Raw genomic sequence first — 17,692 nt, 5'->3', positions numbered from 1 at the left:
TTCAGGTTACTGAAATAGCATATATTACCACTTGCAAATACCATGTCTGAGTCTCATGATGATGCACGACATGTTTTACGAAAGCTTGGCATGGACTACAATATCATCCATGCATGTATCAACGATTGCATACCGTTTCCGAGGAGAATACGAGACTATGGAGACATGTCCAAAGTGTGGTGCTCACAGGTATCGATAGGACTTGCAAGGGCAAACCATCCCTCAAAAAGTTCTGAGACACTTTCCGCTTATCCCCCGCATAAACCACATGTTTTTACGTCCGGCATGGCGAGCTTGACAATGTGGCATGTATAGAATAGGTCCACATATAGAGTTCAATGAATATCAACGGATTCACGTGCATGGAGCCACATTCCTAGACTTTGACCGAGAGCCAAGGAATCTTTGGCTCGATCTTGCAATGGATGGCGTGAACCCATTCGGTCTGCGCGCTCAACTTCTTACAGTGTGTGGCCTATAGTCCTTGTCAACTACAATATCCCTCCATGGCTTTCTATGAAGAAAGGACATCTCATTCTTAGCTTACTTGTCCCCTACCACTACAAAGTCAAAAATATGGACGTGTATCTTCGTCCATTAGTCGATGAGCTTAAGATTTTTTGGGAGGAGGGGGTCACCATGCAAGATATGAGCAAGTGCTCAGCGGTCTGCCAATATTCGAGCCATTCTCATGTGGATGATGCATGACTTTCCGGGATTTGGAGAGTTCTTAGGTAAATAGGCTTCTGTTCTCATTGGTAATATCTATATTTTATCTTGTTCAAGCTTGTATTCACTAGGTCATGGTGTTGGAACAGGTCTGGTTACCTCAGGTTATTATGCATGTCCATTGTGTGGGCCACAGTTAGACTCCCAAAGGTCACGAACCATGAAGAAGATGGTATATCAAGGACATGCCGCTTTCTTACCAAAGGGTCATGAACTCAAGGAAGGTTTTCTTGGACGTCCTCCAACACATATGAATGTCGCAAGCTAGTACAAGCTGAAAATGGTCCACGCGGAGTCACATCCAAACAGAATGCGACGGTTCTCAGTTTTCTATGAGTTGCCATATTGGACTCACTTACAGATCAACCACTTGTTGGATCCCATGCATATTTTCAAGAATGTGGGCAGCTTGCTATAAGACCACATCACAGGAAAGAGAGACACTATAGGGGCACAAATGGATTTGAAGGAGGTAGGCAAGATGGAGGCGCTTTAGCCACAGTCAAGTGTTGATGGTCGCGTGCAGCTACCTCACGCTCCTTGGTTTTTGTCCACTAAAGAAGAGCGCATTGTGAAGCAAGTCAAGTCTATCCACAATCCGACAGGTATGATGCGTTCTCTCAGGTCTCCATTTTCTAAAGACGACCAATTATCAGGGCTAAAATCCCATGATTGGCATAAGATATGTCAGATTTGTACTACGAATGGATTGTAATTGGCGTGTGCATTTTGCTATTTGGAGTGTAGCCATTGTTCATAATGCTTTCTCATTTGTGGCAGCTTGTACTACCGATCACGATAGCAGGATGCCTTACTCCAGAAATACGTGGGGCCATTTATAGGTTGTTGACTTTGGTGCAATGGATCTCACAGAAGGAGATTAAGATGTCCTCTATTGAATTCACGAGGTGCGGAGCAGTGAAGACGGTCTGTCTCTTTGAGAAATACCTGCCTACCAGCATGCTCACGATACAAATCCACCTTATTGTGCATCTTGTAGATGAAGTGGAGATTGTTGGACGTGTCCATACGCGATGGATGTTCTTCTTAGAGCACTTCATGAAAACCCTCAAAGGCTTTGTGCGACAACAAGCTCGGCCAAAAGGTAGCATGGTTGAAGGTTGGTTGGTGTTTGAGGCACTAGTGCATATTTCACAATGGCTACCAACGGTGGATCCAGATAAAAAAATACTATGGTTGCTCAAGGACAATGATAGATTGACCGGAGATATGGTGGTTGGAAATGGGGTAGAAAAAAGAATGGATGCTGCAATGGAGGAGAAGGTGAATCGCTTTTCTATCCAAACCCCCGACAACCTCCATGGTTGTATGTTATACCTTCAACTCCCCGAAGTGCAAGAGTATATGATCAAAGTGATGTTGCAAGCATAGATGAGGACAATATGCAAATAGAGGGGCCAATATTGCAAGGGGTGGAGACCACCAAAAGCTTGGAGCATGTAGAGGAGCCAGTATCGGCTAATAATGATGGAAATACAAGAGTCCAAGAATTCTTTGAGAACAAGGTGGACTCATCCTTTTGTGGTGATATGTCTATCGACCTTCCAGTGTATGCAGAGTTGTGTTAGGAGATTGACATGGGACCATAGGATACTTCATACTTGGAGCATCCACTTACTCAATTCGTTGACTAATCGCTTATAAGGGTACATCAGATATGCATTTTAAGTGAGATCAATTTTTTAGGATTTATATTACCATGCTTTGTATGATTTAAATTGATTATGCTAACATCATTTTTTGTCTGTGCAGGAGGTGACCTTTTCAGGATGAGTCGAGGGATGATCGATGAGGAGTTGCAGGATATCTTCACATGCATATCTCTAGATTAGATGGCAAGATTCAAAGACATGGCAGACCACGAGCTGTCTCGAACACAGGCCGCTCTATTAGATCTACTTTGACCCGATCAGATGCTTCAGCTTCGAGCAGATGAGGTCAACACTCCAGACTTGGGCCAAAGGAAGGGAGTGCTTTAGGGTCAGGGGGATGCTATAGAGATATGGATGTAGTGATTCCGTGGTCCACATGGGATACAGGTGCGACTCCTCGCTCTCATTGTCGTAGAGTTCACGCAAGGGCTGCAGAACACGGGGTTCAAGATACAGCAATGGAAGAGACTAACAAGAAGAAAATTGAATTGTTGATGCCAAAGTACACTATATTTCTTGTCAAGTGAGTTACATGAAGCTCATGTTCAGAAAAATCTGAACATATTCAGTTTTACATATAGATGCTTGAATTCAGTTTTTCCATTGGCACTTGATAAATTCTGCTGGGTAATAATGTCTGTGAACAAATTTTCAGGAATCCTTACAAAGTAGGAGTTTAGTAGGCCACAAAGCCAATGTCTTCATAAAAAAAGTGAGAGTATTCATTTCTGAGAGAGGATAGGCAGGCACTTCTCTTAAGCCACAAACATATTGCTACACTACTGGTCTTTCTGGCATTGTGCTGTGGCCATTCAACCACCCATTCCCTGCTCCACTATTCATCATTCTGGCTGTCTATGTTTTTTAAGGAAGACCCCTTTTAAAATGCCAGAAGATAACAAGCTGTTTGTGAAGAGATCTTTACAAAGATTGGAATATTAGCATACATTTCTATAGGTACGATTGATAGCCAGATGGTGTAGTTCCTAATCCTGATCCATATCCATAATCATTATAAGAGCTAGGAGTATTGATGAAGGCTGAAGTTCCGTAGCCCAGATTGTCATACAAGTAAGATCCTGGAAGTGAAATAGGACTCCTGTTCCCAGCACTGTAACCAGGATAATGTCCAACACTGAGAGGATGATGATCAAAGCCAGCTTGAGCTAACCCTGCACCATAGGTAGATATACCTATTTTGGTATACTGGGCCTTCTCAGATCCACGAAATGAGGGTTTCTCATAAGGGTTTCCAAATGCAGTACCTCCGTTGTTAGTGCGTACCCTTTTAGTTTGTTCACTCTTCCCAACATTGGCAGAACGTTTTCTGTCTAGCTTTGCCTTCTCTAGTTGTGCAATTCTTTTATCCAAGGGAGCAAGGGCATACTTGTCTTCAAGCTTGTATTCACTGATTGCCTTCAAAACAGCTCGCATGGCTGCAAGTTCTTTTTGATTGGCATCATTCTGTGCTGCAACTGAGTTGTTGCCATTCTTAAGAGTAGTCTGCACTACTTTCTTTGCCTCTTTAAGGTAAGATTTGAGTAGTGAAACGGGCTCAAAATGATCCAAAAGCTCAAATGCATTAGCAAATGAAAGGGCTTCGATTTGTTTGCCATCTTTGATTAGCTTGCCAACTATATCTGATCATATGCCAGCGCAGGAAAGACCTCCCCCATCCAGTTTCTTCTTTGTTGTGCGTCGCTCCTGCTGGTGTTCTCCTTGAACTTAACACAGAAAGGCATCGTCGAGACATTCATCTCGGACCCACTATCATTGGTTTCCATCGGGAGTATTTGTTGATGACGAAGCACCCAAATTCCAGCTCTAGAGGTTTCTACTGATGCTGATGCAGGGAAACGAAGTTATAATCTGCAATTCAGAGTCAAAAGCGTAGAAATACAGTACTTCATATTGCTCCTTAATTAGCAACATCCCATGGAAAGTTTCTTTAGCGCTCTCCATCCATGGATGATCAGTAATTTGAGGGAAGGCAAAGGCCTGTTGGCACAGCATTCAACTCTTTCTGTTTGGAATATATTCGAAAGGCTTTCAATTGGAATGCCTTGTCTTGATTACTTTCGAAGGATTTGGCAATTGCATCACTCATCCACTCCAATAAGCTTTTTGCAAACTCTATTGTGCTTAATGATACATTGGTCAGAAATAGAATGGGATAGGAAAAACGATGGGAAGACCAGTACTGCTCCAAATGTAATATAAGTTCAAGCACTCGACCTATTGTGTCGACAGGAAGCTGGCGCAGCAGCGAAAACAGAGAGCTGTCATCATCATGTTCTGGTAGTGCCCAATTTCAATACTAGCGTTTTCATCAGAGTTATGCCGAGAGACCTGGCTCCAATCCCTGTTCTGTCCTTTCTTTTTTTCCCTTCCCCAAAGGCGCCTAAAAAAAATCCCTTGCTTTTTTACCAAAAGATGCTTTTTCCCTCCAAAAACGGTTTTTGAAACCAAATTAGTCTCCCCTTCTCCTCTTTTAGTTGAGCAGGGATTAAAAAAAACCTCCTCTTTGACAAAATAGTTTCTTTACACCCTTTCAAGATCTAAGCACCAACATTGATTTTGACTTTGAGATTTATCTTTGAAGTCATGCATTGCCCCTTTGTCAATCAGCTTTACAATGAATAATCTGTGCATAAACTTCGACTTCGACCTTGAAAATTGGATGGCAAAATACTCCCTCGGTGCTCCACTAGTGCTTTGCTCGCTTAAGCAGCTTTTGAGAGACTTCCTTCAACTTTATGTCATGGGAAATTTTGAACTTAGATGATCACTTCCACAATCCTTCCTTTGATTCCATAATTCCCTGCACTTTTCTTAGAGATCATCATTGAAATTATCAGCTTGATAATGTCCTTTGGCATCAGTTTTTCATATTTTTCTAGCACACACACATCATGCATCCAAACAAAATCATACACACACACTAATGGAATATATACATTGGATGCAGATTATCATAATGCATCTCACACACAATGAATCACACGCAGAAAATAACATAAATGCACAACAAAAGAAATGGAGGTGTATACGACTCGGATGCGCAGCAGCATGACATCGTGGCGGTTCCAGGGAGCGTGGCTCAGGTGGTTATTGTGGAGGCATGGATGCGGTGTCTCTGTCTCGTCGTTCTGCTGGAGTTGCATCACCTCCAGGATTTGTCGCACTTGTGGGGATGTCTAGTCTAGTTACTTCGGCTTTTGCTCAATCGTCTGCAGGTGGTACCCCTATGGGTGCTACACCGATAGATACTATCCCGGTTGGTACACTGGATGTACATGGGTCTCTTGGATATGCCCAAGAGCATGGACGAAAGTGGGAGAGAACCCATCTTAGGCATACCCTAGAGGGATATGCCTATCTTGTCGATGATAGGTCAGGAGCCATCATCATGAATGATGAGGGGAGGAGGGTGATGGCTCGCATGAGAGAGTTGTTTCAACAAGTTTTTCGACACAACGTCTTAGATCATTGGAAAAACATACCGGAGAGGAGCAAGGACTACATAGTAGCATCCTCGCATGAGGAGTTTCCAGTTCTAGACACAATAGATAAATTTTCTACGGGTTGGATGATGGACTACATGCGTGCATATATGTCACACAGACGATCGGATGCACGCAAGGCACTCAAGAGTGGGGATGCAGAGCCCGAGTGGCTAGACGTGGACAACTGGCACCGACTAAGGGAGGAGGCTATAGATTCTCCAGGACGTTGGAGTCACCAGCGTGAGGCAGCGAGGGCACGACTAGAGGCTGGAGTGGTCCATCATCTTGGGAGTGGTGGCCACAGGACATATCTGGAGGACTTTGTAATTTTTTCTTTTATTTTGCTTGCTTATTTTTTTGCAATATTATTTGTACTGACAATCATGTTTTTAATAGTTAGTATTTTGTTTTCTTTGCAGCACTCCATTATAAATCGCGATCTGATCAGCCTTGAGACTCACTTTAATCTCTATAATTTCATGCATTAACTTTTCCAATTTGAACTAAAATATCAACAATTTAAGTCCAATTCTCTCCATATTCAAATCAAAGAAAAAGACATTATAAAAGTTTTAATAAATTTTTCAAATTTATTAATATTTTTTAATAATCTAATAAAATATTAAATATTCACAAATTAGTATTTATATCCTTAACTTTATTTTACAAAGGAAGTACCCTCTAATAAGCTCCATTAACCACAAAATTTTAGCAACATACTACTCTAACCAAGAAATAGATTATAATCTCTTTCCAAACTTTTAACAAATTTCTTTCTTATCTCAACTTTTTAATTTTCATTTATTTCTATCCAAAAAAATTATTCATAATAATTACTCTCAGTTCCAAAAATTCAAACACTCTTAACCATTAACCCTCCATAGCAAATGCATCTTTCATACCAATTTCTATCATTAAATAATATCATTTTCTCCTTATATTCACTAACTAGGCACTAAAAACACTAAAGAACTAGCATTTCAACCCTTTAAAAATTAGATATCTTCAAATTTAGAGATCCATTAGTTTTTAAAAATTTATAGGCAAGTCTCCATAATCATGTTTCAAATTTCTTTCAATAGATCATCATTAATATCTTTCTAATTTTCTTAATTATTACTAATTATGATAAAAAATTTACCTTTTTTCCACTAAAATGCTTATATCTCTCAATAACTTATTTATCTTAAGGTAATATTTCATTATTAGGTGTATTTCATCATGTTTTAACTATTTTTTAATTAATTTCTTATTTTAAAAGGTAAAATTTAATGATATCTACTAATTATGACTTAAAAATGTGATAAAAAGCTAAAAGCTTGTCATATTTTTGTAAATTGGGCTATTATTGAGCATGAAGATGGAAATATACATAAAATACATGCTTTGTGAAGCGCTCACACAAGGCATGGGGGGAGATTGAACCCAATTGGTCTCTTGCTCTTGTCGTTCATGCTTTTTACATTGATTTTTATGCAAAAAGGTAGAGTTCATTGTTCTTGGGGACCTTCTAGGATTCACTACGTGAGCATACAACGACTGATCTGCGCACCAAGTAGCTAGCCATATTTTTCCTTATTTCATAGAGGATTAGCAGTTCTTCCCTAAAGACTATCTTGTGGTGCATCCTAGCTTAGTTTTGTTGAAATCTAGTGTTGGTCTTTCAAACATAAGAAGAGTTCTTGTCATGGATGTCTGGAAGGAGAGTAGTGTAGCATTTCTTTGCTCTGAGAGGTGTTTTGTTACCTAGGAACTCTTATGGTTTTCTTTTTGGTTGGATTCTTACTTGGGAATTACAATGTTATACATGTCAGTGGGCATCGTGGTTCATGATTTAGTTTAATTGCCACATTATATTAGTTTTCATTGTAGACGGAAGAGACGATTATTTGTTAGGATCTACTAGTCATCTTTGTGTTCCTTGCAGGTTGGATGCCGATGGTGTTGTGCTAGCAGGGACACTCGTGGCTTGGAGGGGGAGAGTACAATTATTTTTTCAACTCAAAGGCTCGATGGATGTTGTAGTTATTAAGGTAACTTTTGAAGCTAGGAGCAGCTCCCTATTAACTAGTTCGCGGCGGGGGCTCACTAAAGTTGGTGAGAGAAGAATCATAACTTCTAATTTTGAGCTATTTTCACACTATTTTTCATGTGATTGTAATGTTTTTGGTTATGTATTATGCAATATTTTTCATAAAATTTAATATGAAATTAGATCATAAATTAATATTTGATAATGCCAAGATGGAGTTAGAAGCGGAGAGAGTTGAGATATTTTGGATGAATAAATTTAGGAAGTGGAAAAGTAGTAAGTGATAAAAGGCAGATACGAAGAGAGATTTTTAGTGGAATTAGTAGACATTTTGGAAAGGAAAGAAAATGTGGGTATACTTTGGCATTTATACATAAAATTTAGGTCAATAAGCTATGGGTGGGTTTGGCAGAGTTGTAGAAGAGTGCTGAAAAGAACCAATTCAAGTGTGAAACTTGTAAAATTTGAAGAGAAGGAGACTATTTCATAGTGTAGAGAGAGATTTTCAACAAGATTAAGAATAGATTAGTAGATATTAGTGAAGAAGGAAGGAGAGTAATGGGTTTTGTGATTGCTGAGTCTAAAGGAAGAGGAGGAGCAAGCATGAGCATTGTCAAATACAGACAACAACGATCTTTCTTTCTTCTATGAACTAGGTACTCTCGTTTTTCTAATTAAAAACTGAAGTGAAATGGATAGTTTGAATGAAATTATTATTAAAAGAATTCTTCTTTTGATCTCTTAGTTTCAAATCTATAAAATGGACTTTAGTTGTTGCATTATATAAATCAAAATGATAAAAAGTAAAACCATCCCTCTGACACTTCTCACAAGTCTTGGCAAACAAATGTGAATCCTTAATAACTGTAGGCCACCATAGACCACTCTGAAATATTTTTCTGCTGGTTATTTCACCTGAGAAATGTCCTCCAGCATCTCCTGTATGTGCCTCAGCCAACACTGAAGTTTGCTAACTATTAGGAACACATCTTCTGAGAATCTGATCCACTCCCTTCTTATAAAGATACCCTCCAATGACAGAAAAAGTGCTACTTCTAAGTACCATCTTCCTTCTGTAATCTGATGTCATCCCTTTAGGAAACACTCCCTCTGTAAGATAATGCAACATTTGATCATACCAGTCCTCTGATCCAGTTGGCTGAATCTGAAACAGATCAGCATCAAGTAAATCATCTGAAATTCCTTCTAGAGGTTCTCCTGTCTCCAACCTGCTCAAATAATCAACAACCAGATGTTCTCTGCCTGGCCTATGAACAATAGTATAATCAAACTCCTGTAGCAGCAAAATCCATCTTGCCAATCTTCCAGTTGGTTCAGGCTTGTTCACCAAATAAATGAGGGCTCGGTGATCCACATGAATAACAATAGGATTACCCAAAAGATAGTGTCTGAATTTTCTTAAGGCAAATATTACACCCAAACATTCTCTTTCAGTCACAGAATAATTTCGCTCTGCTCCTGTCATCACTTTGGAGGCATAATAGACTGGTCTAAACCAACATTTCTGTTTCTCCTGCATGAGCATTGCTCCTACAGCTATATCAGAAGCATCTCCAAAGACATGGAATGGTAGACTCCAATCAGGAGGTTGCATAATAGGAGCCACCTATAACATCTTTTTGAGTAATCTGAATGCTTTCTCCTGTTCTTTTGACCAAAAAAACTGAACATCCTTCTTTGTTAGCTTAGTTAATGGAACACAAACACGAGACAAGTATTTCAGAAACCTACTATGCCACTTAATCTGTCCCATAAATCTGCTTAACTCCTTGAGATTAGTTGGTGCTTTAGCCTTTTGAATTGCTGCCACCTTTTTAGGATCCACCTGCATTCCTTCTTCTGAAATGATATGGCCCAGTAAAATACCCCTTTTAACTGCAAATGCACATTTGGTAGGATTCAGGCTCAACCTGGCCACTCTGCATCTTTCAAAGCACAATCTGAGATGTTGCTGATGATCTTCTGTCTTTCCAAAAACACTAAAGTCATCCAAAAATACCCTCATAAAAGTTGTCAAATATGGAGCAAAGACCTCTTGAATCCATTTCTGAAACGTGGGAGGAGCATTCTTCAACCCAAAGACCATGACATTACTTGCATAAACACCCCATTCTATCACAAATGTTGTTTTCTCCCTATCTTCCACAGCCATAAGTATCTGATTGTAGCCACTAAACCATCCAGAAAACTATACATCTGATGTCCTACAACAGCATCCAGCAATGTGTCCTGAAATGGTAAAGGAAATGGATATGTTATAGTTGCTACATTGAGTTTCCTGTAATCAACACAGATCCTGAGTTTGCCATTCTTCTTAGGTACCACAACTATTGGTGACAACCAAGTAACTTTCTCCACAGGATAGATAAACCCCACTTTCAATAACTTGTCCAGTTCCTCCTTGACAGCTTTGGCATAATTAGGATTCATCCTGTACCTTTGGGAGATAACAGGAACAACATCCTTTTTCAAATTAATCTTGTGCATACAAAAGCTTGGATCTACACCCTTCATATCAGTATAAGTCCAGGCAAAAATATCCTTGAACCTTTGAGTAATTTGCCTAAATTTGTTTTAAATTGTCCCTGTGCATGGACACTCACTTTTACCATCTTAGGCTCCTGTTCAGAACCCAGATTCAGATCCTGTAGGTCATCTTCTTGTACCCTAGCTGTTTTGGCCATTTGTTCCTCAAAAGCTTTCTCTGCCTGTAAGATCTGCTGAATATGCATCTTCTCTTCCTCCTCAAACAGTTGTTTATTCAAAACTTCCTCCACTTCAGGGGCTTCCTGTTTAATTGGAACCTGTTTTTCAGAAACTGTAGATTTCCTCTGTTCCTTCAGGTTTTCCAAAATTCTGACAACATCAATATCAAACACATGTACAATTGATTCATTCACTTTGAGAAAAGCATCCTCTTCATCATCCTCTACTTCACCAACCATGTTTATACCCTGTACATACAAAGCTCTAGTGTCTTTTGCCAAAACAACACTAGGTACCATATTCAGATGAATTCTCTTCTTTCCCTTCTTGATTGTTACCCTTGTAGCACCCCAATCCTGTTTCACTTTAGCCTGCTTGAACCAAGGCCTTCCCAACAGAATTGGATAGGGACTATCCCCTTCATCCATCTTGAGCACTACAAAATTTACAGGAAAGGTCAAACCTGAAATTGTGATTTGCTGATTCTTGAGTATTCCAAGAGGTTGGATCCTTCTCTGATCAGCCATCTTCAATTGAAATGGAGCTTCTTCCAATTCAGGGAGATTAAGCTTTGTATACAGGAACTCAGGTAAAATATTCACACCTGACCCTCCATCCAAAAGTGCTCCCTATATTTCTTGATTCTGATAAGTCACAGTGATTTTAGGAACTTTATAGTCCACATCCTCAGCTTCAACTTGCCATACATCAAGCTCATCAGCCTGGTCATCCTGCTCAGTAAGGCTTTTAAGCACCTATCTTTTAAATTCAGGCACTAGACTCAATATCTGATCCATAGTGACTGTGGTATTCTTCAGGACTTCTACTGTTATCTGAGCCTCCTTGGCTTCCTATTGCAGAATCTCCTCCTAAATATCCATCTGCTTGCCTGTCTTCTGACCTTTCAAATCAATACTCTCCTTTTTTTGCTTTTTCTGAATCAGATTCAGACATTCCTCTCTGACTTGTTTCTGTGTATCCCAAAAATGAGGGTTTTTCATCTCCTTATGAGAGACAACAGGGTCGGCAACATACTGTGCCCTGATCTGGTGACTGCCAAAACTGGTGCTGCCTTTTCAGGAACACCTTCCATCTGCATACAGTTAGAACAATCACAATGATTATGAAATAAACCATGACCAGTTTTCTGATTCTCTTGCCACCTATCTTCAGAACTTTGCTTTGACTCTTCCACAATCACAACATTGGCGTGTGGAGGTCTATTCTGCTGCACTTGTGCAGGTTGTCTCTGATTATTGTATCTGATAATGGGTATCCCCCTTTCTTCCCTATGCTTGCACCACAGAGGGCAATTTGGACCTTGCCTATGTCCTGTCTGATCACAGTAGGTACATGGATCTTCAGATCCTTGCTGGTTGGGTGGCACCCAATTGTTCCTTCCTTGAAATCGTTTGGGGCCTTCCCCTCCTATGTTCCTGTCTGGTTCCACAGCATTGGCAGCTGGTCCATTAGCTCTCTGTGCTGATGGTCCAGGATTTGACCTGTTATTAGGATTATACCAATAGTTTGCATCTGTATGTCCCCGTTTCTGACAAGTGTTGCAATAGGGTCTCTCCTTTTTAGTGGAAGTAGAGATTCCCATACTCTTCAAGGTTGCAGCAATCTGCTTGCTCAAATTTTGCACCTTGGCTTTGGACTTACCATTACCATTCTTATCCTTCCTTGTTTTGCTCCTGCCTTTATGTTTGTGCTTCCTCTTCTTTTTCCTGCTTTTAGTCTTCCTATCCTCAGTATCGGAACCCTCTGAATCTGAGTCAAAATCCTCATCTTCTGAATCTGTGTCTGAGTCAATTTCTGAATTTGAATCTGACTCTGTATCTGAGTCTGAATCACTATCCTGTTTCTTCTTCTTTCTATATTTAACACTTCCCAATCTTTTCTCTGCTCGTCTGGCAGCTGTCAACAATTCATTGAAGCCTCCTGCTCCCCCAGGGATGTCTATACTTGCTACTACAGTTCTGAGAGTGTCTCTCAAACCATTACAGAAATATTCCCTTAACATTTCATTAGTAGGTCTCTCTGCTGGTGCTAGCCTCCCATTCAAGTCCAGGAATTGCTGTGCATAATCCTCCACCAGGAGCCTCTTTTGTTTCATTGTTTTCAGTTTTTTCAAGATATCAGTTGGAGTCTTCCACCTCCTGAATCTTGACAAAAAAGCTGTCTGCAAAGATTGTGTGTCAGGAAAATGTGCTACACCATACTATATGAACCAGTTCATGGCCTTACCCTCCAGTGTGGCAGCAAACTGCTGCTTCTTCACATCATCCCCATACAATACTCCTAGTCCACTTGCCTCCCATTTTGTGCTAAATTGAGCTACATGGGCATCAGGGTATTCCTTCTTGGATTCACCCTTGAATGTGGCAAATTTAACTCTGAGATTTTCTAGGTTAATAGGTTGTGCCATTGGTCCCGGTATTACTGTTGCTACAGTCTGTTTCCTGATCACTTGTTTAGACAATGGATTAAATTTCAGCTTCCTCCTTGTCTGTTTATGAATCTGAGTTAGTGCCAATGCACCCAGGAATCTGTTTCTGTCTCGTTCTTCTGATCTTGGTGTGATTGGTACTGCCTGAACAACATGTTGCTGAGAATCCTTTGCATTTCCTGATCTCTGACTTGGTCCTGCCTCCTCTGTCTAGGCTTCCTGATCACTCAGATAACCCAAATCCAGGGTATCAATCTGACTTCCACTATTTGACCTTTGATGCTCCTTTTTTTGCTTCTCTTCCTGTTCTAATTTGGCCTGTAACCTGGTATAATAAGGTCCAAACCCCTCACCTCTGTACTTTTCATCAGACATGCACTACATATCTTCAGGCTTATCTATCTTCAGTTCCAAGGTAAACAATACTCACAGCAGTGGCAGACACACCCATAGACTTTAGACCAAGGCCCCTTGCACTTTCGAGGTGCATCCCTCAAGTCATATGAATGCTGAAATCTGCATAAGCACTGTTCTCCCAAAACCTTTCCCAGGCTATTTCCAGAGACTCCGTAGGGAACAACTTAAAATGTTTGAATTTTGCCTTCCACACTAGCCCTTTAACTTTTCTGACAAGGTCTCCAAGCAATGCAGGAAAATCAAATTTCAGAAATACCTGATTATACAATTCAATCTCCCCTTGCTCTGTGTTCCAGTACTTGAATTCTTGCAGCAGGGCTTGGGCAAATTCTTCAAACTTCTCTTCCTTAGTGGTCCAGTGCTTGAATTCCTCAAGCCAGGTTCCCATTGCCACCTGTTTGTTGAAACTGAATTCCTGCACTGGCGCGGTTCATTCTCTGTATCTCCGCCTATCGCCCAATGAAGATTCGCAGGATCGCCAAGTGTTAAGGGCCAATTTCCACCCTTAATATACCAAACAGATACAAAACCTCCATAACAGATAATCAAAATCTAGTTCTGAATGTTGATAATCTAACTTCTCATATACACATTCTGATCACAATACGCTATTCAATATTCACTATTCATCACCATTAATCTTATCAATGGAATCAAATAATTCAGAATACAATACAGAGAATCAGATATACATAGGAAAAATCAAGTAACATCCTTTCATTGCCAAAGCAGAACTGTCTTCTACAGCAGCGCATTCCCATTCTCTCTTCCTTCCACGAATAGTTACATCCAAAAGGTTCATGACTCTTCCATTCAAAAAGGTACAACTAACACCCCTACATATCCCTTACTCCCTAAGGCTCAAACTAAAGTGATAAATAATCCCTAAGGTTATGCCTCTAACACTCCAACCTTGAATTTAGGGAATCCTACAACAATATTTTGGGCCTGCATTGATTTAATGCATAGAAAGTCCCTTATTAGGCATAGAAACCCATGCTAAAAAATTCCTGCGATTCATAAGACCTGTATCCTCCAGGAAATATTCATCTTTTAATGCCTTTTTAAATTCAGCCCAACCTGCATGTGCCTCTTGAATTTCTGCAATTCGACCTTCAAGAGCGCGCACCACGATCCACAAGAAGTAGCGGCTCCAAACATCTTGAGAAACCCCAAAAAACTTCATCTTTTCTTCATACAAATGCAGGTAAGTTGACACTTGCTGGCCATTAAACTGCTTCATCTCCTGTTGGACAGCTTTCAAGGCATCCATAGCATCACTGTCTCGTTTTGCATGAACTTGCTGCTGCATATACATGGTAAATGACTGAAGCAGGTTCTTCATGACATTATCATCTGTCATCTCTTCTTGCGAGTCTCCCATCTTGCTGATGACGCAGCACTTTCACGTCGGGTTCACCAGAAATGTCAAAGAGATCGTGGAAGAGTTGCAGAACACAGGGTTCAAGGTACAGCAAGAAATAAAGACTACCAAGAAGATCTCGATAACACAATATTTGATGCCAAGTTCATTATATTGTTTGTCAAATAAGCTACAAGAAGTTCATATTCAAAATTTTGAAGACAGTTATGACTTTGGTTCGTAGACTTGAGGAGACTTAAAGAGTTCAGCTGGACTGGGCAGTAATCCCTATGAACAAATTTTCAGAAATCTTTTCAATGCCATTACAATGAAGTTCCGTGGGCATCCTGATGCTTCTTCCTTATCTCCTATTGACATCTTGCAAAATTACGTCTACACACTCATCAAGTTCCAACTCTGTCATTTCAGGTTCAGGCCTAGAAGGTAAGATTCCCTCCATACACAGCACAGTTCTGGGGTAAGTAAACCAGTTTCAGGAAAGTCTACAGAGAAATGAATGTAAAGCTTTCCCTTCATTTCTCTGGCATGCCCAATACATGTACAGCTAAGCAGAGCTCGCAAAATGGTATGTGGCTGATGATACTTGATTGCATGGTTCACTTCTATAGTTCCCAAGTTGTTCATCAATCACCATACAACAGTATTTATACCAGTCAAAGTAGTTGAAGTGCTGTCATGAAGATGAAGAGATCTTGAAGATGAAGAGAACACAAGATCAGCCACTTTATAGACGGAATAACATCGACAGAGGAAGGACCAAGCCACAGTAGATCATGAATTGCGCATTGTTGGTAAAGGTTTCAGACTGCTTGAAACAGAGTCTCCAACTTTGGCGCACAGGGAACGAAGCCAGTAGAAAGGGAATCCCCTCACGCCAGTGCTTGAGAGAATAGAGAAGGATCGACCTCCCAAAGCTTCTTAGTGAAAATAAGATGCCATATTTAAGCCTGCCATAGAATCTGCCAACGAGGCCTCAGAGGTCATATGAGGTGGCATCCAGAGAGCAGCACCTAAAGAATCAGCCTGAGGAAGCTGTGGAGTGACATAAGAAGCTTGAGAGACTGACGACTCCATTGCTAACGATTGTAGCATTTATGGAGAAGATTTTTCGGCTGGAAAATCTGTCTGGAGTTTGGCACCAATCTGTCCTGGATAGGACTGTCCATATGGAGGAACAGTTGGTGCATATGACACCGGTATAAGCTTTTCATAAAGGAGACAACAAAGATCACACTTGGGATATGTGAGCATCGGACAACTGCATTTCTTCTCTACAAACAGCTAGAAATGGCCATCACAGGGTGGAGGGGAGGCAGCAGAACTGCTTGACAGCCGAGTAAATCTTGCTTGATTACAGACAGAACGAGCGAGTACAGGCGTATCCCCTCGAATAATAAACGACACCCGTCTTTTCACAATTTTGAATTTGATAGATATGTAGCCACCCATCTCTCAAGGAGCTATGAAAGAACGCTGGTTGCATTCGCCTTTGCATAGCAAGTCTTTGAGACGTGCACGCCTTGGCAATGTCTGATCAATGCTGTCCGAAGCAACAGGATTGTTCTCTGCTGAGTCGTCTGGAAGGGAGGCGCCCTGACATCTTGGCCGATTGACATTCAATGCGAACTGGATAGTGCCCCGGCAGAGGTCAAATCCGCAGCTTCCGATTGGTCTGGAATGCTGAGTGTAGGTGCTCAACAGCAGACTAATCATCTAATAAAACTCGAAGTCTATTCCTGATCGATACTTCTCCTGCTCGGGGGTCTTTTCATGATAACGACTCTATGAAACTCCCTGTGCAAGCAGCTCTTTAACTCTTCCTCCAGCATACAGTTTAGACAGGCAACCGTGAACCTCTGTAATAACTGAGGCTCTAAATGCTCAGAAACCTAATTGAGCCATGGCTCGGTTAAATAGTATTTGAGTGGAGATGTCCATGTGCTGGACGCTATCCTGCAAATGGCTCATCAACAGCAAATCTCTGGCTGTGTGAAACTCCTCAGAATTTGCTTGATGATAGATGTCCCAAAGCATAGCCCTTGCTTCCCTCTCTGTCCATCGTCCTCATTTCATCCTTCCCTCCAGGAAAATACTTTGTGTTCCCCCCCCCGACGGAAGCTTTCTCCATCTTTCTTTCCTATTGTTCCTCACGTTTGCGCCTTTTTCCCCCCCCCTTTCGCCATTCGAATTCTCTCCCCCAATTAGTCTCCTTTTCCCTTCCTTTTCTCCTCTATCTTTAGTTTTTCTTTTTCTTATTCACATGTCAAAATTAGGCAAGCGACCTTCCTCATTCCAGCACTTTTATAAAAGTCTGACATGAGCATAATTTTTGTCAAAGCCTTGTTGTGCTAGTAATATGTCACCATGCCTTTTGCATTAATTCAACATTGACAGCCAAGCAACCAAGATTATTTGCAAGAGGCATATCTTGCAGCAACTCTGCTTCCTCCTTTAAATGTCCTTCTTGTAGCATATCTCCAAAACACTTGTACCAAGGCTGTCATTGCACATAGAGCTAGATCAAATAGCAGCAGGACAAAGATCCTTTGGCATCAGTTTTTCATATTTTTCTAATACACGCACATCATGCATCCAAACAAAGTCATGCGCATGCACTAAGGGAATATATACATTGGATGCGGATTATTAAAATGCTAACACAAATGCACAACAAAAGAAATGGAGGTGTATACGACTCGGATGCGCAGCAACAGGACATCCACCCCCTCTAAACCTGCGCATCCTCCGGATGTGCCAACTATCCAGGATCATTCA

At 40.8% G+C, this 17,692-nt stretch overlaps 1 protein-coding gene across 1 annotated transcript; it reads right to left on the bottom strand.

Annotated features, from left to right (window-relative positions):
• Nucleotides 1-3,353: 3,353 nt before the first annotated feature.
• On the bottom strand, nucleotides 3,354-9,555 carry LOC148041131 (uncharacterized). Its single transcript, XM_087677268.1, has 3 exons — nucleotides 9,004-9,555; nucleotides 8,856-8,910; nucleotides 3,354-4,042 (listed from the first exon to the last, which is right to left on the bottom strand). The coding sequence occupies exons 1-3, from the start codon at nucleotides 9,553-9,555 to the stop codon at nucleotides 3,354-3,356; spliced, it is 1,296 nt and encodes a 431-aa protein (XP_087533394.1).
• Between the last annotated feature and the right edge of the window lie 8,137 nt (nucleotides 9,556-17,692).

This window comes from Lygodium microphyllum, chromosome 1 (genome assembly GCF_053477565.2).
Source record: "Lygodium microphyllum isolate KBCC chromosome 1, Lygodium_microphyllum_v1.1.10, whole genome shotgun sequence".
In the NCBI taxonomy this organism is placed as follows: domain Eukaryota; kingdom Viridiplantae; phylum Streptophyta; class Polypodiopsida; order Schizaeales; family Lygodiaceae; genus Lygodium; species Lygodium microphyllum.
The sequence above is the reverse complement of the archived record's forward strand: the minus strand, read 5'-3'. Positions and strand labels throughout refer to the sequence as shown.

Coding starts and splice junctions, on each gene's coding strand:
- LOC148041131 (XM_087677268.1), bottom strand. CDS start 9,555: ATGCAACCTCCTGATTGGAGTCTACCATTCCATGTCTTTGGAGATGCT. Junction 8,911..9,003: donor CAGATTACAGAAGGAAGATG/GTACTTAGAAGT, acceptor CCTAATAGTTAG/CAAACTTCAGTGTTGGCTGA. Junction 4,043..8,855: donor TGCTGGAGGACATTTCTCAG/GTGAAATAACCA, acceptor GCATATGATCAG/ATATAGTTGGCAAGCTAATC.